Source organism: Zonotrichia leucophrys, chromosome Z (genome assembly GCF_028769735.1).
Source record: "Zonotrichia leucophrys gambelii isolate GWCS_2022_RI chromosome Z, RI_Zleu_2.0, whole genome shotgun sequence".
Classification (NCBI taxonomy): domain Eukaryota; kingdom Metazoa; phylum Chordata; class Aves; order Passeriformes; family Passerellidae; genus Zonotrichia; species Zonotrichia leucophrys.
Window position 1 is genome coordinate 64,104,784 of NC_088200.1, and position 23,885 is coordinate 64,128,668.

The following is a 23,885-nucleotide window of genomic DNA, read 5'->3' on the forward strand; positions in this document are numbered from 1 at the left end:
GAGTTTAAAATTAGCAAATCAGCAAGTCCTGCAAGAACTGAAATTCTTGAACTGAAGTGTGGATTTCTTGTGACTAATAAAGTATAAATAATGTGCTAGAAGGACTAAAGTAATACACTTTTTAAAGCTTTAAAAAACAAAAGATCAGTGTGCTCTAAATGTAATGTTTTTCATGGAGTATAAAATTAGTCTACTATTAAATCAATCAAAGATGTTTTCTATTTATACAATACATGTGTTTCCATATATTTACAGGCAGACAGACAGACACGTATACATAAACATGAGCATGCAAATCATCTTTTCGGCATACAAAAATTAGAACAAATGAACAAAAGTCTTTCAGAAACTGTGGAAGGGTTGCCAGGACACAGCAACACTGTTGCAAAAAGCATCAATATCCTTCACCCAACAGAATTATTCCTGGGAGTTTTGTTGTGATTTCTGCACTGAAAATGTGGCTACAACCTCACCTGGTTCCTGTTTAACGCAGCTGCAGCTTTTCCAGGCTAGTTCACCAGGGTAGGTGGACTGGTTAAAAGGCATGCTTTACACAGTATACACGCCTATGCTCCTTGTCTGGTCTAAATATGACAGAGGAATGCAGCAGATAGGATGAGGAACAACAGGAGCCCAAAGCTAAACAGGAGTTTGCCCCTTGGGAAGAAGGAAATTGAGGTGGTGGAAAAAATGGTAATCTAGGGGACTATCCAAACTTTCCCTTTTAATTGATTAGTAAAGGGTAGGCTTGGTTTTGAATTTGCAAAGTGATTGGCAGTGCTAGTTCAAGGAACCAGCTCCTCTTCTGCAAAGAGGAGGTAATCAGGAAATCATCAGCTCAAGGAAACTGGATTTCAGAGGCAGCCCAAACATGCTGTGTCTTTTGTGTCTTTTGAATGCCATGGTTGTTGCTGGAATAGAACCTGACTTGTGCAAACTATGTATAAAGGGAAAACATTTACCACCAACAGCAAGCTTCAAACCTTGCCTAAAATAGAAACATTTTTGACATGACAGACTAGGTTTTCTTGCTAGTTTTTGAGTGTGTGTGTGTATATATATAGACATAGTATCTATGCACAAACTATTTTTGTCTCTCCATGACCTATTTGATGTCAGGCAATTAGATTTTAGTAAGGCGGCAGACATAAAGCAATACCAAATGCACACACAAATTATACTTTATAAATTACTCAAGCTTTCACTGTTTTTAACTGTGCTGTGCATGACAGGATGTTTAGGTGGATTTAAAGTGATTTCTATGTGAATTAGGACTTTTGCATAACAGAAGAGGTCTCATGCTCTTGTCCCATGCAGCCATGTCCAACAGCTAAGACCTGCTGATGCTAGTGACATACTTTACCTTGATGAACTCAGCTTTGCTCATGGCTTCCAAGTTGTTAGTTGCCAAAACAGTATGAGTGGCTATCTCCAGCCACAGTTTCTGCAGTTTGCTACTCCTTGTCCTGGAACTGAACTACCATCTATTAGTACCTTCTGCCACATTTCATGTGCTGGTAGTGACTTTTTTGTGTTCAGCTGAGCTGATTACCAGCCAGAGTTTTTATCACCTTGTTCAACCTCACCATGCTATAGAAATGTCCCCTCAGCAGAGGACTCTCAGGTCATCACATGTTCAAAGAAACAAAGTGAGACAAAGATGTATTTACAGGTCTTGAGAGGCTAAACTTTTAACAGTGTGTCCTTTGGCCTCTAAAGCCTCAATAGCACAGCTCAGTGGGTACCTGCTGGGCTAGACCCAGTGCAAAGCCGAGTGAGGGCTGACTGCTCTCTAGCAAATTGCTGCCTTATCTTTCAAACGTGGACCAGCTGCACAAGGAACTACGTTGCATGCGTCGTACTCAGCTGTGGTCTTGAATCAGAAATCTTGACTGACACTCCGTTGAAAAAAAACCCCTAGGTTTCTACAGACCAAATTCTAAAGATGAAGACAGCATTCTCTGCTTTAAACCTGGTTCAGATATGGCTCCAGCAAAAATAAATAAATAAACCAAGGCTTTGACAAAGTGCTGCTTGGACGGCACTGGCACTGAAGACATTAAGTTAGCAGTAACTCCTCTCCGATTCCAGGAGAACAGATAAAACTGAGGCTTTTCTCAATGTGGTTTTACAGGTAGTCCATGCTGATGCTCACATAGAGAAGCAAGTCCCTACAGTACAACTGCTGTACACTAAAAGTAAGATATTTTGTACAGATTTTGTTTTGGTCTTTGTTTATATGAAACACTTAAGCTACAAAATCACATGATTTCTTTCCCCTAAAGCCTTTTTTTTTTTTTTTAACCTATTAATAGCATGAATTTGAAACTGGAAAGCATCAATGGGCTTTTTAAAAGACATATTTAGAGACAAGAATGCTATGAACTACTAAAAATCCTCCCTCTTGGGTGAAATGTCATCATATTTTATCTGAAACAGGAAAACTGAAAGCTTTGATGTTTCTGGCTCTCCTTTTTAAGATGAGAATTAAGACATTTGTTAAATACTATGCTGAGGAATTCAGACAAGAGGACCGAGAAATGGAAACATTTATAAATGTATTTCTTAAGTTGCATAGAGTCTATTTGCCAAGCTGCTGAGGCTGTGTGTGTTTATGCACTGACTGCAGATACGACAGGCTAACAGGCAGGCATACACCAGGGGATGCTGGTCACAACCCTGCTGTGCAGGAAGCATTTTCTTCCCGGCCACATAACTGCTGTAGGAGAGAAGCAGTGGGCAGGGATGGAAGAACCTCTCTCCTGCTTTGAGCAAACATTTCCAAGGAGGCATTTTCCTCACAAACACATAGGGAAGGCCTTAGTACATATACTGAAACCAAGGGTGGGTAGTGAGGCGATGGTAGAGCTGTGCTGGGTACTCAGGCACAGCTCCTGGATATAAGACAGCCCACATCAAAGCAACCCAGACAGATGCAAACCAGAGCCAGATGCAGACTGGAAACAAAAGAGAGTTTGCTACCATCTGTCCTCCATACCTATGAAATTTGGATTATGCTTCTTAAAAAAATCTTGCAAAATCTTAACCCAGGAAGAATAGGAGGTGTTTCCCAAGTGTGCTAAACTAAGGTTTGCATGAGGATGGAGCCCAGAAATACGTACCTGTATGAGCTACTCCTGTTCAACAATATTGGGCATTTGCTTAACAGCCCGTGATTAAAACAGCCACAAGACAGTATTTCAGCATTGTTTCTCCTTCATTGTCTGCTATGAGCTTTAACTCTTCTCTGCATAGTGCAACATGCAACAGAGAAGTAGTGCAACAATCATGCACTACAGTTGTGCTGTATGATTAGATATTGTCCAAATGATAAAGAGCTCTGAGAGTGCCAACATAAACTACTGCAAAAATACAGGTATTTGTACTGCTCATTGCCATACTGGAATATGTGAATATTGTGACTACTGCGAATACAGTGAATATGCTGTACTTTTAGAAAGAACCCCTTCACTGACAGAGCAGCAGCTATGCTATGTACTGTCTGGTATAAGTAATCCTTCATTTACTGCAAGAGAACCATTTCTTCAGGGCTAAATCCTTCAGCAGAAATTAGATCATATCATTAAAAAGGCTTTCTGTTACTGAAGTGGAAAGGGCACTGGGCTTGAGATCCTCTAAGTTGCCAGTGCTCTCAGGTGGTTTGTTTCTCTGCACAGAACTGAGAATTGGGATTGCAGAAATAATTTGCAGCTTCACTTTGTTTAGCTTGTTCAAGCACAGGAAAACCACCTGAATTTGCATCAGTTTTGCATCATGCAAAAACTGAAAAAAACCCGTCACAGTTATGTGCACAGACCATAGGGAGGACATAAATAAGTGAACAACTGTTGGACAGGACAGAAAGAAATTGTGCCAAATGTCTGAATGCAGCAGACACAGTGATGGTAGAGAAAAGTAGTGCATTGCAATCTTACATGCTAACATTTATTACATGCTTACATTTAATTCACTTGCATGCTTCAGGACAGTGAAGCCTGAGGGCTTTAAGCTGTTTACATTTAGTGCTAGCAAGGAAATAATGCATAACTTCTCAAATGCACACAGTAGAATTAGTACTGTATAAGCAAAGAAAACCTTTGCTGTTAGTGCTGCATTTTGCTTTAATGTTGCATCAAAAGTTTAAGTATCAGAGGACATTTTATTACAGCAAGTAAACCTTTTAGCATCCTTTCCATAAATCATTATGCTTACTCCTTGCCACCTCTTCACTCCCTGTTTTGTGAGTTGATTAGTTCTAACCATCAGTCTTGCCAATTTTGAAACAACATCCATAACCTTTTTTCATAAGAATAAAAATTTGCAGCCCTACATATAGTGTGATAGTGTCTTAAACCAAGGCCCAGATGCATCTGTCAGACTTGTCATGACTTTTTATGACAAGAGAAAAGGCCCAGTCCTTGCTGTGCTGCTACCTTTTGAGGTAGTCCCTTAAATAAGCTTTTTTGTGTGTTTTTTGAACTTGCATATGTTTAGGGCAATTAGTACTATCTCTCCTTAAAAGCAAAGCTTGCTGAAGTGCAGCACTCCTCTGTCTCCTGAGTTCAAGGGAGATGATAATCCTGAGAAGAAACAAAGGTCAAAAGTTGACCCAAGACAGCCTCCTCCAGTAAATGTGCCTGCTCTTGTGAAACACTTCTGGACTATTCCGGGTAATTGTGGTCTTCTGTGCCCTAGAAAACAGCCACTAATGATCCCTAGTGTAATTCCACTGAAATCAAAGTCACTTTTATTGAAATCTTTGCCAAATTGAAGTTTTGCCAAAAGTCTTTGCATTTTGCATGTTGAAGACCATGAGGCATTAACATTTTAGAGCTGAAGCTATTTATTAATATGAAATTATTTTCTCCCTCTATCCATTCAGTATTTGTGCCATGGAAAAACATGAACACAAAAGGTTCTTCTAATCTACATATAACCAGCCCATGCCTACTAAAAGAGTGCAATGAACATTTTTTGCACGTCACATCTGTGAGTCAGATGTTACCCCCAAACTCTCCCATTGGGACGCTAGAGTAACGGGCTGCATTTCAGATTTGCTCTCTGCATTATAAAAAGTTACCTTGGGACAAAAAGGGTGAGGTTTTTAGGCAGATCTAGAGCTCTGGATGCTGCAGTGAGTCTGACTTTGCTGTTTGGCAGCTGCCTGGAGCCCCCGTGCCACTCAGTGGATCAGCTACCAGAGGGAAAGCCTCCCAGAGCAGCAAAGCCTGTTCTGTTTGTGCATGCTCCCAGGCATCAGCCTGCGTTGTTAAAACTGACTTTGTAAGGGACACAAGTGCAAGAATGACTGCTGTCAAAAATTCTCTGAGATTCCTCTTTTGTCCTGTCTACCCTTCTTCCTCTCCAAACTCAGCATTTCTTGCTGTTGTATTCTTGTGCCACTTGAGCATCCACCTGGCTCTAACCCAACGAGTGCTGGCCACCCAGCACGTCTGGGTCTGGCCTGCTGATGCACAGCACTGCTGCCAGTGTTAGCAAAGAGGTCACTGGGATGTGAGGCACTGAGATTCTAGAAAGACTTGTTCCTTTGCCAGCAGGCCTTCTCTTGCCTTTCAAAAAAATGGAAAGAAAATATTATTCATGTGGCTGTAGTGTGAGTAGGCATGTTAATGTTAGATGCAATTAACCATTTGTGCAAATGCAGAGCGGGGCTATAGACACAAACTGTATGACAGGTAAGTCCATCTGGAAATAAGCAGCCTCCTGGAATGTATTCCTGAGTGATGCTGCAGTATTTAATTTTCCATTAGGCAAATGAAAGAGTCTGCCTCTGCTCAGACTGATGCAGAGTTTTCCTATGTGGGTTTTCACTGTGAGAGAATCCTCTTGCAGAACAAAGGAGAGGTGTGGTCCTCAGCAAACACAAGAAATTCTGCTCTGCTGCAGGATGGATGTGGCCTTGTATGGTATGACTCTCCCTGGAACGGACAACCAGCCATTTCCAGCTTGCTGTATTATTTGGTTTTATATAGTAGTAAAACCTTTTGTTGCCTTTCCAGTTATCGAAGACACTTGTTTTAGCCCAAGGAGCATGTCTGCATGATAGATGGATATGATTCAAGCATTGCCCAGATTAGGGAATTAAGCCAAGCTGAAAAACTTGCAGCTTTATTGTAGTCTTTACTTGAATCACATTGCCATAGTTTTCATATGTATGATGCCAGAAAAAAAAACCCCAAAAAGTATTCTAGCTGGTAAAGCTTAGCCAGCTCAAGAGCAAACAGCATGTTTATAAAGAAGATTAAACTTTATCCTGTAGCGTTGCCAGTTTGTTGTTGTTATTCTTTGTTCAGGAAATGAACGAAGCATTTCTTAGAAATATCTTAAGGAAGTGATGTCTTAAAAGAGTTGCAAAGGTTGTACAACAGTCAGTTAATGTGTATTCATCACACAGAACATTAAAACACATTAACTTAACTTTTCCCATAATTTTTAGACCTGCCCATTGTAATTGACAACCTTTTGTGACCAGATATTGGAGACTGATGACATAACCTCTTCCTAAGTTTCTTCTCAGCCCACACAGGTATGGGTAATTTGCCTGAGTTTCTCCTTTTCATAAAATCCTTACTGTATTGGACCACTGAGGCCAGGATATCCAAGGCAGTTGGCTCACCAAAGGAACTGCTGCTCTGCCAGTCCCCAAAAAGCATGTCTCCTTTTTCCCTACAGCTCCTGGAGTAACAGAATTTTATTACAGCACCAGTGAGCCACTAGGCTGTGGGTATAAGGGGGGTACATGTGAGGAGATTAGAAAATAAATAATAAAAGATGCAAGTAAATAAGGAAATAAAAATAAACAATGGACACTATTATAAGCCCTGCCCGAAATCACGGCAGCCAAAGACTTTGCAGAGATGATCTTTCCCCCTTGTTTGCTTGCTGTAGCAGGTCCATTTGACTGCCCTTCAGCTATTCTGAGTATTTACATAGTCATTGCTTTTTCTCAAAGCACACATTCAGGGCAGCAACAGAGCAGACAGCAGCATGTAGCACAGTGCCACATGACTGCAGAAACAGGTGAAGGAGGACTGAGATAGCTGATAGATGATTTGTGCTCACTTTGGGAAGGGCTGCATCTCAGCTAGGTCCTGCACGACAAGGTACATTTCAGTGTGAGCCACGTGCAACCAGAGCTGCAGATGCAAGGAGAAGGCATGTCTGTGGCAAGGGACCTGAGGGATGGGTATGATGATAGCTGTAGATGGCTTCTTCTGGAAGGTCTTAGGCTTTGCCTGTTTGAAAACCTCAGAGGAACAGAAATTGCCGCTGTACAGACAGAGGTCCAATCAGGAACGATTTTTGGGGGAAAAAGCAACAATTGGTTTATGTCCTCTCAGAAAGCTTCCCATTCATTAGCAACATCACCAGTGTAAACTTTCTGAGTACACAATGTTCAGGTCCCATTTATTTAACTTTGTAAATCAAGTAGGCAGTTGTTTCCAGTCAAAGATGAAGACAAATTAAAACCTAAGCTCTTTTAGCTTCAAGGAAACCCACCACAGAAAAAGACATTGTCAAGATTCTACAAGAGCAGATCTAAAGTTTGTATCTCTCTTGAGTATCTTTCTCATTCAGATCATTCACCAGCTACAGAGCACTGGCCTGTACAGACTGGTTTCACTGACAGGGATCACAGGTATGGTCCAACACAACGTCAGTGTTTCTGACATTCATTAAAGACTTGAGATGACACTGAGATGAAACACAATGAACACTAAGATGACAGTTAAGTCAAGCACAGCTTCTTTTCTACATATGTTTTCTAAACATCCAGTCTGTCAGAAAGTTCTGCTTGAAGTAACACGAAGATACCACTTCTGGAGAGTTGTGTTTTATGTTGGAGAGTTAGGGTTTATTTTTCTGTGTCTCTCTTTTGGAAGTCTATGTAAAATTTCAGACTTTTTCATTGCAGGATGATAATGATGGCTCTGTTCATGGTAAAGCATCAATAAATCAGAATAAAAAAACAACTGCCAGTGACTGCAGCAGAGGTGAGGGAAGGGATGAGGAGACTGAACTGCCTCAGCAGGCAGATACATCAGGGACATAGCTTGCAAAAGGGGATGCAACAATGAGGTCCCACATGGCCCAGCTTGGCAGCAAGTGTCCTGGAAGTAGAGCATGGGATTCTGTCCTGCTCAAGAATCCATGTGTATTCGGATGAAGATATGCGCGGGATAAACCTCCTCCTGTTGACACATACATTGCTTTTTAACTCCATCAGAACATATCTGATTCCCACGGAATTTTGGAGTTGGAATAAAAAAAATATGGCTGGCAAGTTGGCTGAAGTTTCTGGCCTTCATGTGGTTGGACTGAAGACCGAATAAGATCCCCTCTTAAAGATACACACAGGAAAAGACTGACCACAGTTTTACTTCCTGGTGTCAGAAATTTAGGTATGCTTTGGTTTTCCCTGCAGGTACTCACTCCATGCTTATGAAGGAAGTAAAGCATAGCAGTGAGAGAAGTAAAAAGTAATAAAAAGAGAAATCTTTTTAGAATAGTTAATAATCTGAGATTTCAAAAATTGTCAAATCTCTCCCCTCAAAACGAATAAGCTTTGCAAGTTATCATTACTCCAGAGCCACAGTTGTTTTGCATTATTATCTCCCAAAAGAATAATTTCCCTCTATATTCAGTCTCTCCTTGGCTTCAGTTTATCACTCCTTCCCACATACACACATCAATCAAAAGAGGCAAAAAGAAAAGTTATACTTCAGAGATTCCTTTATTTTGTAGTCTTAAAATTTCTTATATTCATTATTTTAAAAATCTGGATTCATGTGATATGAATTTGGTTTTGAACATGTTTCAGGCCATTGGGAGGGGCTGAGGTTGCAGAGAGCTGTAAGTTTCCTTGAGCTGGCTAAAACAAAATCTGCAGGAGTAGCCATGAGGTGCTCAAAGGACTTTGTTACTGCTTGAAACCTGACTGCTAATTTTGATGCATTTCGAGGAACTCCTGCCTGTACAGTATGTTTATTTGCATTATCATCCCAGGAGAACTCTGCCCCAGTTCAAAGCACAACTCACACATAATATTTTTCCTAAATAAAAGCACAACTCATAGAGGGATCATACCAGAATAATTACAGCTGTGTTTCAATGGCATGCAAGCAGATAAGGAACACGAGTTAAAGGACTAAAGCTTTATTTTATTTAAAAAATAGAATTGTTTATCCAGGCCAGCTACACAAATTGTTTACCACATCTCTCTGTGGTAAACAATTTGTGTAGCTGGCCTGGATAAACAATTCTATTTTGTAAAATTATCTTTTCTTATTACTGAAAGATTTTAACTGGGAATAGTTACTTAGTTTTATGATCCAGAAGAGAGCCTCTTGATTCTCTGTTTAAATCCTGGTAGAAAACAAACTTCTCGTGATAAGGTGGGTATCAGCCCACAGGTGCTAATCACAGAATAGGACAAAGAGGGGTCTGTGTTCCCTGCGCTCTCAAAGTGGAAATTTCTCTCTGAATTAGTTCTTAACCTCTCCATGTCCCAAAAGTGCTGATGAGGCTCTTTACAGGCAGTTAAAAATGAATTTGTGCCCACATGCCCTGCTCCTCATGGGGGACTTCAACTACCCCATCACCTTTGGAGGGACAATAGCAAGGCATAACCAATCCAGGAGGTTCCTGGAATGCTGGATGATAACTTCTTTCTACAAGTGATAGAGGAGGCGAGGAGAGGAGGCGCTGTGCTGGATCTTGTGCTCACCAGCAAGGAATGGCTGGTGGGACGTGTGAAGCTTGAGAGCAGCCTTGACTGCAAGGACCATGAAATGGAGTTTGAGATCCTTAGGAAAGCAGGGAAGGTGCACAGAAAGCTCACTACCCTGGCCTTCAGGAGAGCAGCCTTTGGCCTCCTCAGGGATCTGCTTGGTTGAGTACCATAGAATAAAACCCTGCAGGGAAGAGGTGCCTGGAAAAGCTGGTTGGCATTAAAGGATGACCTTCTCCATTCTCAGGAATGATTATCCCCATGAAGAGAAAGCCTGGTAAATATACCAGGAGGTCTGTGTGGATGAACAGGCATCTCCTCGACAAACTCAGACATGAAAAAAAAGCCTATGCAGGGTGACAGCAAGGACAAGTGGTGAAAGCAATTCCTCCAGGTGAGGAATAAAAAGGGATTGTTCAAGAAGCCAGGGATGAGATCAGGAAAGCTAAAGCCCTGATGGACTTTAATAGGGCCAGAGGCATCAAAGGCAACACAAAAGGCTTCTAGAGATATGTTGGTGATAAACAGAAGCTTAGAGAAACTTTTCAGTCTCTCCAGAAAGAAAAAGGAGACCTGGTTACCTGGAACATGGGGTGCTTAATGACTTTTTTGCCTCAGCCTTCACCAGCAAGTGTGCCAAACAGACTGCCTGAGATGCAGAAGGCAAAGGCAGAGACTGGGAGAATGTAAAACCACTCACTGTAGTAGAACAGCTAAGGAACCCTAAGGTGCACAAGTCCATGGGATCTGATGAGAGGGCTGGTTGAAGAGGCGGCTAAGTTATTCACTTTACTTGAGAAATTATGGAAGACTTGCAGTTGTCAGTGACTGGAAAAGTGGAGACATATCCTTGGCTTTTAAAAAGGAAAAAAAGGAAGACTGTGCAATAACAGGCCAATCACTCCCATCAGTGCCTGGCAAGATCACGGAGCAGGATCCTTCTGGAAACTATGCTAAACCACATGAAAAACAAGATGATTTGTGACAGCTAACATGGCCTCATTAAGGGCAAATCATGCTTGACAGATTTGGTAGCCTTCTATGATGAAGCCATAAATCATTGCTGGATAAGGGAACAGCAACAGATGTCATCTTCCTGGGCTTGTGCAAGGCATTTAATGCTGTTCCACATGACATCCTTACCTCTAAACTAGGTTTTGGGGAATATTGCACTGACCATGTACAGAATGGAGACTGTATCACACCATCAAACATTTTTTTGTGTGCTTGGCTGAGTTGCCATTTGGTTAAAGGATTAATTTACTTGAAAATCATAAAGGGATTTGCTATAAAGAAATAACAAAATTCCTTCATTTGCAAAAGTTATTTCTTTTTTCCCTCGGTGTTGTACATATATCAAGAGAGAGACAGACATATCTATTTATATTTTCTGACAGCAATTCTTTTAAGAATAGATTAATTTTGGGACAGTGATATAACTGGAACCATAAAATTGAAATTTATTTACAGATAAGATAGTTTCAGCTAAAACCATACCCTAACAAAATCTCTGTAAGATCTCTATAAGAATGTGAAAAGGCTTTTCTTTTCTTGAGAGTAAAGATATAATTATGTTTTAGATTGTGCTCATGAACTACAGTCTTTAAGAAGCAGATCTTAAAAGAAATAAGTCCCTAATATTTACACTATTCCAGAACTAATATAACTGTGGAAAATGGATTTATTGCAGTTGTAATACTTAAAGTAACAGCATAGAAGTAATTTTTCATTTAATTAGGAGGTTTTGTTCATTTTGTTTATTTTATTACCATTGGCCACCAAACAGAGCACAAAACAATAAACAATAATATAAATTCTACTGAACTAATAAAAGAGGCAGTCAGATTTTGGAAGAAACACTCCTATTCTGGAGTTTATTCAAAATAGTAAATATCTCTGTTAAAACAGGTCTGCCCAACTGCTGCCTAGCTGAACAAGTTCTTTAAAGGAGTTATTGCTTGGAGGTTGTATTCCCCAGTTCAACTAATCAATCAAAATAAATTTCAGTCCTTCTCCAGAAACCAAATAATTTTGACGGATATGGCACAAAATATGTTTGGTGTAAGGTGAGTTTTGACCACTTCTCTGATTTTAAATGATAGAAGCTGGTCACACCTCCAGTTCCCATGGAGGTGTGATGCCCCTTTTGTAGGCATATGGCCAAGAAACTGCTGAGGCATGAAGTTTAAACTTCATCTATTGTTAAACAACAACAACAACAACTACACCTAAATTACAACTCTATCTGCCAGCCTTGTGTTATATGGAAGAAAAAATATTATTTTCATATTAAGGACTGGAGTAGATGTGAGGTTAGGGAAGCTCTTGTAAATTGACTCTTATTAGAGCAAAAGAGCATGTTCAATCTCAAAAAATGGGACTTCAAAGCATCTTTATACCTGTTCCAACACCTAGGGCCTTTCCAATGAAGGCACCTGATTGTAATGCAGAGAAATACACCTCCTGCCTTCCACAGAGAGCCCCAGTGGCCCCAAGGTACTACACAGTCAGTCTGTGCTCACCAATGTCTTCCCTTTGCAGTGATTCACAGAAGAGAGGACATGGTTTCACTGTCAGCAAAAGGGAATCCAGTATTTAGAGTCTATACGACCCTAGACTCTCTGCTACTCCAGAGTTTCACATTTGAAAGGTTTTACTTGATTAACTCTGAATCTCACATAGACCACTAATAGCTGAGCTACACTTTGGTTCTGATGTCCTCAGCACTGGCCTCATACTCAGGAGCCTTTGTAACATGTGCTGCCAAAGCCTTGCTCACGTTCAGGGGTGACTTTTACTCGGTCTAGTGTGTGCCGGGTTGCTCTGCCTAAAGCAGTGGGACAGCACCTGCTGCTGCCTTATTTTCAGCCAGATAAGTAACAAGGGAAAAACAAATGAAGTGGTAGTAAAGTCATTTCGTCAGGGGTCTAATTGGCATCAGCAACTTGAAAACTGCAGGTAATCAGTGTAAACATTTGCAATAAATTATTTCTATTAGATATTTTTCCAATGTGAATAAAATTTTCTGAAATTAACAGAAACCCTGTGGCTTTCAGAACCTTTATTAGGTAACCAAACATGCTATTTTACACAGTGCATTTTAAAAAGAAAATTACTCTGACATTGCACAAAAATGAAGCAAACCCATTGAATACTGGCATGAATGTCTTTGTGTGAATTCAAGCTGTTATGCTTGTGGGATCAACCCAGATACTGCAGACACAGGATTAACCCAGATTTCATTTTCAAAGGTTTCTTCACAGCAGATTTTAATGAACACTGATATGAAATCCTTACACTCTATATGGACATCAACAGCCTCACAGCATTTTGAATAAATACAGGGGTTTCCTAGGAAAGCCTGGTCTTTTAACCTGGCTGTATGCCTTGCACAGAATTAGATGAAATTCACATAATTCGGGAAATGAATTGTGTTCTACTTAGCACTCCGAGGGAAAATAGATGCACTTATTTTGGTCTGGTATGTCAGAGACTGGGGAGCCATATCAGACTGAGGGACTATATTCATATCAGACTTGGAGCCCCTGCCTTGGAGGGTGAAGTGAGGGAGAGCACTAGGGAGGTGGCAGGGGGATACACAGTTTTGCAAATGAGCAAATCAAACTGGCAGGTGAAATAAAATGTTGGTCAGCACTTCACTAAGCAACCAGAACACTGAATGATGTATGAAACAAAAATGCAGTTTTCTTCATCTGTCTCCAAAGAGAAACAGAAACACTACCAGCCAGTGCCTCTATCTCCATTTTTAAACATGTTTATTATTTTAGGAAGGTTCTAGCAGCAATGAGGAAGAAATCTGCAATCCCAGTTAGACTTCTGCTATCACCTCATTCAGATCTCCCAGCAGACAGTTGCTTGGTGGTACAGGCAGCTCGTAGAGCAGCAGTCACCATGACCACTCCTGTAAAAGCAGCACAGTTTTCCTCTGGTGACAAGTGATGACACTGAATAGAGAGGTAGCGTAGATTTTATCATACCCTGATGCTAACTCTGGCACACAGCATTACAGACCTTAAGTCTGGCTGTGATTTTAGCTGAAAAAGCTGCCATTTTAAATGTCTCTGCCATTAAATTTCTGTGCCTTGATCTCTCATTAGCTTCCTCTATGATTACTGCTCTTGCTCCAGCCTGTGGATTAAAAAATAAAGGGACACAGCTATTTTTCATGTATGCCTCTGAAAAAATCCATGCAGCAAAAATGAACCTCCTCTGGTGGCAATCAACATAGCAGGGCTGCAGTCAATGCCAGTCTACATCATCTGAGGGGCTGATCCCACTGCACCACCTTAAGGGATTTTACTTCTCCTGGGGATGATGATAAAACATAGAAACAGCTATATCAAAGTAAAACAGATGAAGCAGAAAATTGACAGAACTGTCTATCCAAAAGGCTCCACTTAAAGAATTTCACAAAGAATCATAATGCAGTTAGCTTGGAAACAGCTAACATGCTAAAAGGAGTCATCAGCTTGGTAGCAAAAAGGAAAAAAAAAAACAAGCATCATGAAGGTACTGGAAGAGTACTGCACTGCTATGCTGCAGTATCCTATAGTTATCTGAAAAAATTCTCCCCTGCCTGTACTCAATGGAAGCCTGAGCAAAATGGCAATTCCTGTTGCCCCACAGAAATGCAATCACATCTTTGACTGGAAACACCAATGTCTGACATCCACAGACTGGTGGTGAACTTGATTGCGGCATTTATGTAGGCTGATATCAATTACTTGGACTTAACTGCATTGTGTTTACCAGAAAAAGAGGAATAAATTGCAGAACATGACTGCAGGGTCTTGGAGAGGCAGGAGAATTATCCTGCCTGTAGCATAACTCGCAATGTGGTCTACAAGTGCATGTGTGCGCACAGATATTCTGCACACCATCTCCTGATGCAGGTGCACTGTTCAAACACATACACACACACACACACACACACACACACTTATTCCACAAACAACCTAAATATCTTAATTCTAAAAACACAGCTCAGCTCACTTGCTGTGAGGATAAACTGTCCAGTTCTAATAATCTTTCTCAGATATTTTAATCACTGAAATTCCTCAGGCTCCCCTACTGAACTAATATAGCAAGATCTGACCCACAAATTCTCACTGGTTAAAAAAAGATCACATGTATGTTTTTGTTCTTATCTTTGCTATGCACAAATATGCTCCTGACAGGAGGGATAAGCAATAGAAACAGAAAGGATGGCTTTCAAATGATGCTATCTGCAGCTGTCATGGAGACCAACAGGGACTGGGATTGCTCGGCACCCTGTTAAATATCAAGGCGCCTCTCCATGTAGATACACACATATGCATCAACACCTTCCCTGCATGTACATACATGCCCATTTTGTTATGCTATGCACAGCTAATAACTTCATCCTACAATGAAATCTTTACACACATACACAGATGCACGCTAACTAACACTCCTTCTGCAATACACACACACAAAACCTAACAACAGGCACCAGAGAAATCCAACACAGCTCTGCAGGCAGAAAGTGCTGGCTGAAGCCATGCAGTGCACACCCAAGCCACAGCGATTGGTGTCTCATCATTATGTATAATAAATAACAGCATTTAATAATGTCAGCACTGTTGTGCTGCCTGCACCCACACCCTCCCGACTCCATGCTCCTAAACCATTTAAACAACATGGTCCTGTGCATGAAACACACGGAATGAAAAGCAGGCAGGACATGATCACTGCAAGAGATAGGCTCCGGCAGTGAAAGCTGCTTCATGTCAGAGTGGGCTTTTCCCAGCTTTCAGACGTGTGATCTGCATGTCTAATAATGAACAGATTTAGTCAATCCATCATTTCTGGCATCAGTCCCTTACCTTGAAATGCTGCAGCTGAAGTATCTGGTCCTCAAGCTGTTGTCTCTTGCCTTCTATTTCTGTCTGCCTTTTCCTTTTCTCCTTGGAAAAATAATTTTAAAGAAAGAGAGAGAGAGGGAGAGAGAGGGGAAGAGAGAGAGAGAGAGAGAGAGAGAGGGAGAGATATCTCGTCAGAGAAATGGAGGCTTTAAGGGTAGCAGATTCGTAACAGCATGTAAGCAGTCAAACACATCTGTACAGATGTCACCAGTCCCATTTCACCTGCTCCTCTGCCTGCTGGTATGCAAACAGCAGTGTCCTGGGAAGATGCCAGCCCCAGACTGGCTGGTTACTTGCCAGTAGGAGAAATTCTCCTCGCTTGCTCCCAGCAGCCGGAGCAGCAACAGTGCACAGTCCCAGAGGAGGGGAGAAAACAGGCATAACAGCTAAGAGAGAAGTTAAAGGGACAAAGATGTGATTTTCCATTTGACATGCTGGGGCCAAAACCATGGATAGTGGGGTGCACTCTTGTGACAGCAAGATGTCACAAAAGCAGGGGTGGCATAATGGAGGAGGAGAGCAGTCTGCAGACCTCATTTTTCCCCAGCAGGGTTGGTGGTAAGGCTTTCCCTAGACTCAACAGGGGAAGATGTTTCAGCAAGATTGCTGGGATTTACATAAAAAGTAAATGGGATTGGTAATGTCCAGCTGTCTGTGTTTAACATTCAAGTCACCAGCCCATGCCAGCAGCTGGCCCTTACCAGCTCCCTAAGCTGGAGTGACCAAGTGGTGCCAAGGACAGCAGAGTCCTGTGCACAGCTGAGCTGTTACAGCCCCGCTCATTGCCACTCGCCTGTGCCCAGGCTGCCCCTTCAGCAGGCAGCAGACTCTCTCAGGTGTTTCAAGAGGAGAATGACCTGCTTTTTCTCCCTGTAACACCTTCCTCTTAAGCAGGTAAACCCTTTGCTTTTGTCAGCCTTCTGCACTTTCTTGGGAGCGTTTCTCCTCATCCATTCATCCATCCATCCATCCATCCATCCATCCATCCATCCATCCATCCATCCATCCATCCATCCATCCATCCATCCATCCATCCCCATCCTGGACGAGGTTCCCTCTCCTCAAGACCTTTTCTCATTTTAGATTTTGCAGCCAAGACAGAAATACTGAGTAATAAATGAAGGCAGTCAGCCTCTGTTTTTACTGGAACAATGGTTTTTATTTCTTATCTGCAAACCTATTTTTTTTTTGTTATTTAAATATTTCAGTAACTGTAAGGTTGGGTTTGAAAACATTTGGGGATTCCTTAAATCCACAAAATAGTTTTTCTTACTTATTTCTAAGTGTCCCACTGATTCTCCGGGAATTCTCTGCTTTCCAGGGATTTCAAGCCTTCATGCGTCATCCTTAAGAGTATATGATAAGATTCTGCCTATGCAGAATTAATCATCTTTATGCTGGATGTCAAACAAGGCATTTTGGGAGGAAAACATTACTTTTACAAGGAAGATCAGGAAACTTCAAAAAAATTATTAGTTAATGTCAAGTTCACTAAAAACAAAGCCTGGACCACTTCTGCCAAAGAACTAGATGCCAGAATGGTGATGGAAAGGCTGGACTAATGAACCCATAAGAAGCAGAATAGCTAGATGTTGCATACACTAAGCTGTTCCGTAATGTTTTGCACACTCTTACATGCTGATTTTTCGTTTATGTCTACATTTACACACACAGTCCGCATTGTCTGCAACATGTAAAACTACTGCTGAACAAATATATCCTCATAGAATAGAATCCTAGAATCATGGAATGGTCTGTGTGGGAAGAGACCTAAAAGACCATCTTGTTCCAAGCAACCTGCCAAGGGCAGAGTCACCTTTCTCCAAAACCTGTTGCTCAGGGCCCCATCCAGCCTCACCCTGGACTCTCCCAGGGCACCCAAAACTTTCAGGCAACCCGTTCTAGTACCTCACCACCCTCACAGTAAACATCTAATCTAAAGCTACTTTCTTTTGGTTTGAAGCCATTTCCCCTTGTCCTGTCTCTACATGCTCTTGTCAAAAGTCCCTCTCCGTGTTTCTTGTAGGTCCCTTCAGGTATGGGTAGGCTGAAATCAGTTCATGCCTTCTCTTTTTCAAACTGAGAAATACCAATTCTCTTAGCCTTTTCCTAGGAGAGCTGCTCCATCCCTCTAATCATCCTGTTGGCCCTCCTCTTGCTCTAACAGATCTGCTGAAGTTGTTATAGAGTAGGAAAATCAGAATTTCCAGTAACTAAAATGTCACAAACCTTGACATCTCACTGGTCACACACAGAGGACAGTTTTCATTTATGCACATACAGGCATACAGAATTTTTGTGCACCTTTAAAAATCCTTCTGATAAAGAACTGTGATCTGTGGAACATCACTCATATCCTCCAGTCTGCATTAGCCCTTTCCAAGCTTGAAGTGAATAGTGTATTAAATGGTTATGGGCTTAAAACCCCAATATTATTCAGGGACATTTCTTGCCTTTTTTTTCATTCTGTGATACTAACAGCATACATGGAGTCTGAAAACCAGAATTTGTTTTCTGTTTTGTTCTCAAACAGCTGGTCAGACATGGACCAGAATAAAGCTGTTCTAAAAGCTGTTGCAGTAATGGCCTAATATTCTTAGAATAAGGATAATTCTGCCCTTTTATTCAAACTGGCCAGGCGGAAAAATATTGGATTTCATATATGTAGGCATTAACACCCCACATTTGACACTCCATAGGCCAGCATAAGGGACACACATCTTCACTGCTAAGTGATCTAGATTGATAAGTGCGTCTATATATATATATATATATATATATATATATACACACACACACAAACACATATGTTTATACATAAGTTTGTATGCACGCACACACATACACACGCACATATACACATATATATATATATACACATGTATATGTGTATGTATTCTACCGTCCACAAAAAACTTGCTACTAAAATATGTAATAGAAACCACCACTATAGATCCTTTGGCTGGTTGTGTCATGCTGTATAATGGATGTGACAAGAAAGCCTTATAAAAGATAGATGAAAACTCCTTTTCTTTTTGAGAAAGGGAAAGCACTTAGAGTATTTTCCCTGTAGGCAGCAACACAGCAGGCACTAAAATACTTGAACTACTTACTAACTAGTGGATTTCTGTGGAGTTAAATTGGAATATTGCTCACATTTCCATTTCACTGGCATTCAGACAGCCTGAGTGTGTATGCCTTTATCCTCTGATTTTATACAAGTTATGGCTGAGAAATATGAAAACAAAAGTACTCTTTCCCCCCGCCCCGAAAGACTGTAGCAAATCAATCAGCTATCAGGGCATTCCGCCTTCAGGCCACTATATCACATTGCATTTAGGTTTATCCCAGTCACTGAAGGTTGGGACTATATGAGTACCTGGTTTATGTAAGCAGGTTTTAGAACAGTAGAAGACTGGACTGGACGACAAAAATCCTACGAAACTCATCATGTCAAGGTTTTAGACATGATGTCATCCTCCACTTTAACAGTCCTCTAATTCAGTACTTTACTGAAAATGTGGGATTTGAAGCACATTTGAGCATTTGTTAAAGCACTTTTCTATGAGTAACCCAATACATCTTCCTCATTACTTTGTCCATCTTCTTACAGAAAACTTTTTTTTCTAGGTATTCCTGCTAAATTACAAATTTCTAAGGGTCCTGGCACCAAGAAAATAAAAGGCTTGCTTTAAACAAAAAAGTTTACTCCAGAAACTGGATTGAAGAGAGGTGGAAAGACTGGAACTAGTTTTATTGTGATTGTGGCATGTTCAAAGGAAAACTCTTGTATCTTTCTGAGGTGTGCTGCTTTTTTAAGAATACAGATAGTTGTCACAGATAGTTACCCTTCCAAAATGGTAGAGGAGTTCCATTTGGGAGGTAGTTTTAGGGCACTCTGAATATTTGAGATATTAATGAGCAAAACAGGATTTAACTTTTGCATCTGTCACTTCACCAAATTACAGGGAAAATGAGAAAGCTAAAATACTTTTTTTTCCCCACTCAGATCTACAGGATGGGAAAAGAAGAGAGGTCAAACAGGAAGTTGATTCATGTTGTGGAAAAATGAGATTTGTATTCAGGCATTTATACATGGATGTACAACCTGTATTATTTACTTATTTTAATTTATAATAAATTTATATCCAAGAAAGTAGATTTGGAAAGGATTAAATTCTTAGCACTAATGTTGGTCAGGGGCATCTTCCTACTGCTAAAAACCAAATATATGAGATTGTCAGTAAGAATCCTTGCACTTGGAAGAGCAAGAGGCATTGAGAGGATCAAATAGAGATCACTAAAATCATAGAAACAGCCAGCAGACATTTCTGCTCACTGTGTTTTCCACAGAGAGGAAAAAAGGGCCATCAAGTGAAACAGGATGGGGCAGGTTTGAAGCCAATGCAATGGCCTGCTGTGGAAATTCATGCCTCAGGATGCTGTGGGTTCTAGAATGTGATGGATGTCCCAGGGGAGCCTGGGGACAGTCAAAGAGAAGGAATATCGTGAAGACAGTTTACTACAGAAACTGAAATACACCTGGTTCAGGAAGCCCCTGAACCACATATGATTTTAAGGTCTTCTGCTAAGTTTTTGTAGGTTTTTATCTTTCTTTCTTGTTAATCTTAACAACTACTGACTTTCTTGTCTGAATAGTGCATTACATTGATCAAAACAACCTAGAGTTTAGTATCACATTTGTCAAACTCTTTCAGTCGAAACAACTAAACAAGCACAAACTAGTGCCACGAATTACAAAAAACTCAGACCCAAAGCAAGTATAGGATCTTGAAGAAAACAAGTTATACCAAAACTAATCTCTGTAATACTGCAGTCAGAGAATCCTTCATTTTTCCATTACAAAATAATCTTTGTTCTTGCTTATAAATCTGACTGCAGAGTGTGGGAATACAGAGATTACTCAGCCCACCAAGCCATAACTGTCTGTGGAGAAACATGCACCTCTACCAATCCTTGGGGCAGTAAAGAGCTGGTAAAGCCCTTTGATCTACTTGCACTGGCAGAATCATCTGATTTCTTTGCTTTAAAGCCAGCTCAGCCCTGTGGAGAAAGCACACCATGAAGCAGCACAGAAGCTAAGCACTATTTGATTGACCTCACTGTGAAAATACAGGCCTAAAATTGATGTCAGGCTAAGGCTCATGGTACAAGTATCCAAAAGAACATGCTGGGATAAAAGAAAACATCCCAAACTCAACAAAAAATCCAACAGAGGTCATGTGAGCCTTGAGGAGAAGGGTGGCACATCACTGCATCAGTAGTTTCAGAGGTTGAGGTTGTTTTCTTTAATCCCATTAAAATCATCCTGCATGCCAAGCAAGCATTCAGCTTGACACAGAGGTTGTGACAATACAAATGTTGTGACAATGTTTGTCTGTTGTGACAATGCAAAATAAATGCACCTAAAAATGGCACAACTGGAGGAGAACTATAGTCTTCTTAAAAGCAAGGAAAACAGTTACAAAAAACTGTTATCAAAGAATTACATTATTTCTTCAGCAAGTGACTATTTTCTTTGCTCTGCCCGATTGGTAGATATTATTCCCCGTGTATTTAAAACTCAAATATTTTTAGGGTAGAAAGTGGGGAAGAAAAAAAAAATCCAAGCAAAAGAGCTCCTGATATCTCATTTTTCTATTGCCATTTCAGAGACACAGAGAATTTTGGCAGAATACTCTGGGTTCTGCACAAAATTTCAACCTGCAGTTGTCATAATTCCAAAACTCCACTCCTCAGGGAAACTGAAACTTTCACAGGGTGGTGGTGGTCACCATTTTCACTGTGGTGACTACATGTCGCTCATAAGTGAAATCAAAGCTGTATATTTGTTTTCTCTTTTGCTGTTTGGAGCAACGGTTCACAGGAAAGAAAACATTGAGAGAGACAGGTTACTTTACTCTCTTCTTTTTCTCTCCTTTCCCCCCCCCTTTCCCTCTCCCCTTCCCCCCTTCCTCATTCATGCCAGGTCACCTCTTTATTTCCCCCTTGTGCCTGAAAGCAGGAAACTCTCCTGAGACCAACCATCCCTAGCAGTTGCAACGATGCAGCCCAGTATTGGCAGCACTTTGCAGACTCCAGTTGTGAATGTTACCTGCTGGTGTGAACTGCAGGCAGCACAAATCACAGCACCAGAACAGGCAGAACTGAAGCAGAGACACTCTTATATCAGAATAAACACACCTCCAAGGATGGTGGCAAGATGGATCATCTCCTTTTGGATTATCAATGCCCACCTTCAATACTTGCTGCCAATTGTTTGCATGACTATTCTTTGTGAAAATCATGTTACATGTAGCCATGCAGACTCTGTAATTGCAAGCTGGGGGCTTGTCTGGTTTGTCCTGTTTTGAGCACTGGGAAAAATATATGTTGTTTCCAATTATTGGAAATGACTCTTGCTGCAGCTCCTCTCCTGCCATGCTCCAGGTAGAATCAAGGCTTTGCTTGTCTTGAGATCCATTTTTTCTCTGCAATTACATGATCAACAAGACATAAATGTAAGCTACTGGCTTTATTCCCTTAGGCATTTTCCTGCAAGACCCTCTCTGCCCTAGTTCCCTGAAATCCCATGGCCACCTCCCTAAGCTTTGTTTTGCTTGAAACATGAGCGAGGGCCAACTTCCCTGCACTTGTATACTGGAATACAGCTCCTGAACTTAAAAGAACTGCACTCTCTGCTTCTGTGTAGCATCTAAAAGACTGACACCCTCCTTCACTTACACTTCTCCTGTGCAGAAGGCTTATTTCTGAAAACACAGTCATTATTTCAAGATTCCTAGGTGCCCAAGACCTTGGTAGCCCACCTTACTGGACCACCTTGATACCTAATTGAAGCAAGTTGTATGTTGGAAAGTTCTAGATGGGATGCAGGGATAGCAGGATACAGCCTGCTGCTGCAATGATTTTCATTATCTTCTACAAACCCACATACTTTGTGATAAAGCTGTGTCCATTTCCATTACTCCAAGCAAGAAGCAGATGGGTTATAGAGGAATGAACAACAGGAGTTCTCAACTGCACAGATGCAGCAGACAAATGCCTCAGGGGAACAAATGAAATCCACATAAAATTGGTAAGGGCTGGGTTTAGCTCCCTTCCTCATGCCTGCTCTTTCCACAGTTGTACACGCAGCAGGAAGCAAAGCTGAGACTGGAGACAAGGTGAACAACTCATGACCAGCTATGCCCTCTACCTCCTCTCTTGTGAAACTGGTATAAAACGAGATTATTGTCACAAGGGTTGACTCTCATTACCCAGACAGCTTGCCACAGCACGCACCAAATGACATGGCATGATTGTATTGTACATTAATTCACCAAGTCAGAACCAGGTAACAGAGTAACTAGAAGAGCCTGGAAGTTATGGAAATGCTTTGTTTTTCATATATTGAACCTTACCTTTAGCCCCTGCTAAAGGTAAGGCAGAATTACTTGCAATAAGGTAACTTTCACTGAAACTTTGTATCTCTTTTCCCTACTAGTGAGGGTCAGAGAAGTTACTTGCTTATGCACACAGTAAAGGTGATTTGAGAGACCAAGGGTGGTAAAGTAACATGGGTACCAGCAACCAACCTAAATGTTCTCCCAGTAAAGGAACAAATATTTCTGGTCTGAAGGCCCCTTTATTGATGATTTTTGTCACCTGCATGCAGAATAACAGTTCTTGTAAAATTTATTTGGTCTATTTCATCTAAGAGTTAAGGTTGATTTTGCACTATATCAAAGGATGTGGTTCTCCTGTGCTGACCTGCTAAAGCAGATGGAATAGCTCTGCTTCCACATATGTATTGCCCCTAACACAGTGTTCAAGCATGAGACATGAAATAATCAACTGGTCTGTTTGGGATATCAGAGGAGGAGTTTGTAACCCCATAACACTAACTGCAGCTCAGGGCTTTTGAATGATGAACGTTTCCTGACTGCCACAAACCCACTACCCACTGCCAATGTTATAGCTGAGACTATGCAAGTCAATACTGTCCAGGAGGAGTAGGGATCGTCTTTGGTGAGGACAGCAATTCCCACAAATCTCTAAAGGGCTGCAGCAAAAATTTCAGCTGCTCTGTGTGCTTGTAATTATAGCTCTCTGGTCACTGAAGGAAACCACCATGATGCACACAGACAATGACTGCTTAATTAAAATCACCATGCATCTCAAACAACAAATAAAAGGATGGCACTTCTCCCAGAACAACAGCCCTTACC

The 23,885-nt window shown here is 41.0% G+C and overlaps 1 protein-coding gene across 6 annotated transcripts in view; it reads right to left on the minus strand.

Annotated features, from left to right (window-relative positions):
- The window catches only part of PALM2AKAP2 (PALM2 and AKAP2 fusion), a 264,299-nt gene that overhangs the window by 199,306 nt on the left and 41,108 nt on the right, over positions 1 to 23,885 (minus strand). For 5 of the 6 annotated variants that reach the window (XM_064736652.1, XM_064736659.1, XM_064736653.1 and 2 more), the window contains one exon: positions 15,619 to 15,699. In XM_064736652.1, the coding sequence (XP_064592722.1) occupies positions 15,619 to 15,699 (81 nt within the window). Of the gene's footprint in view, positions 1 to 15,618; positions 15,700 to 15,879; positions 15,981 to 23,885 lie in introns of those variants that run through there. The other variant, XM_064736655.1, reaches the window with a different exon arrangement.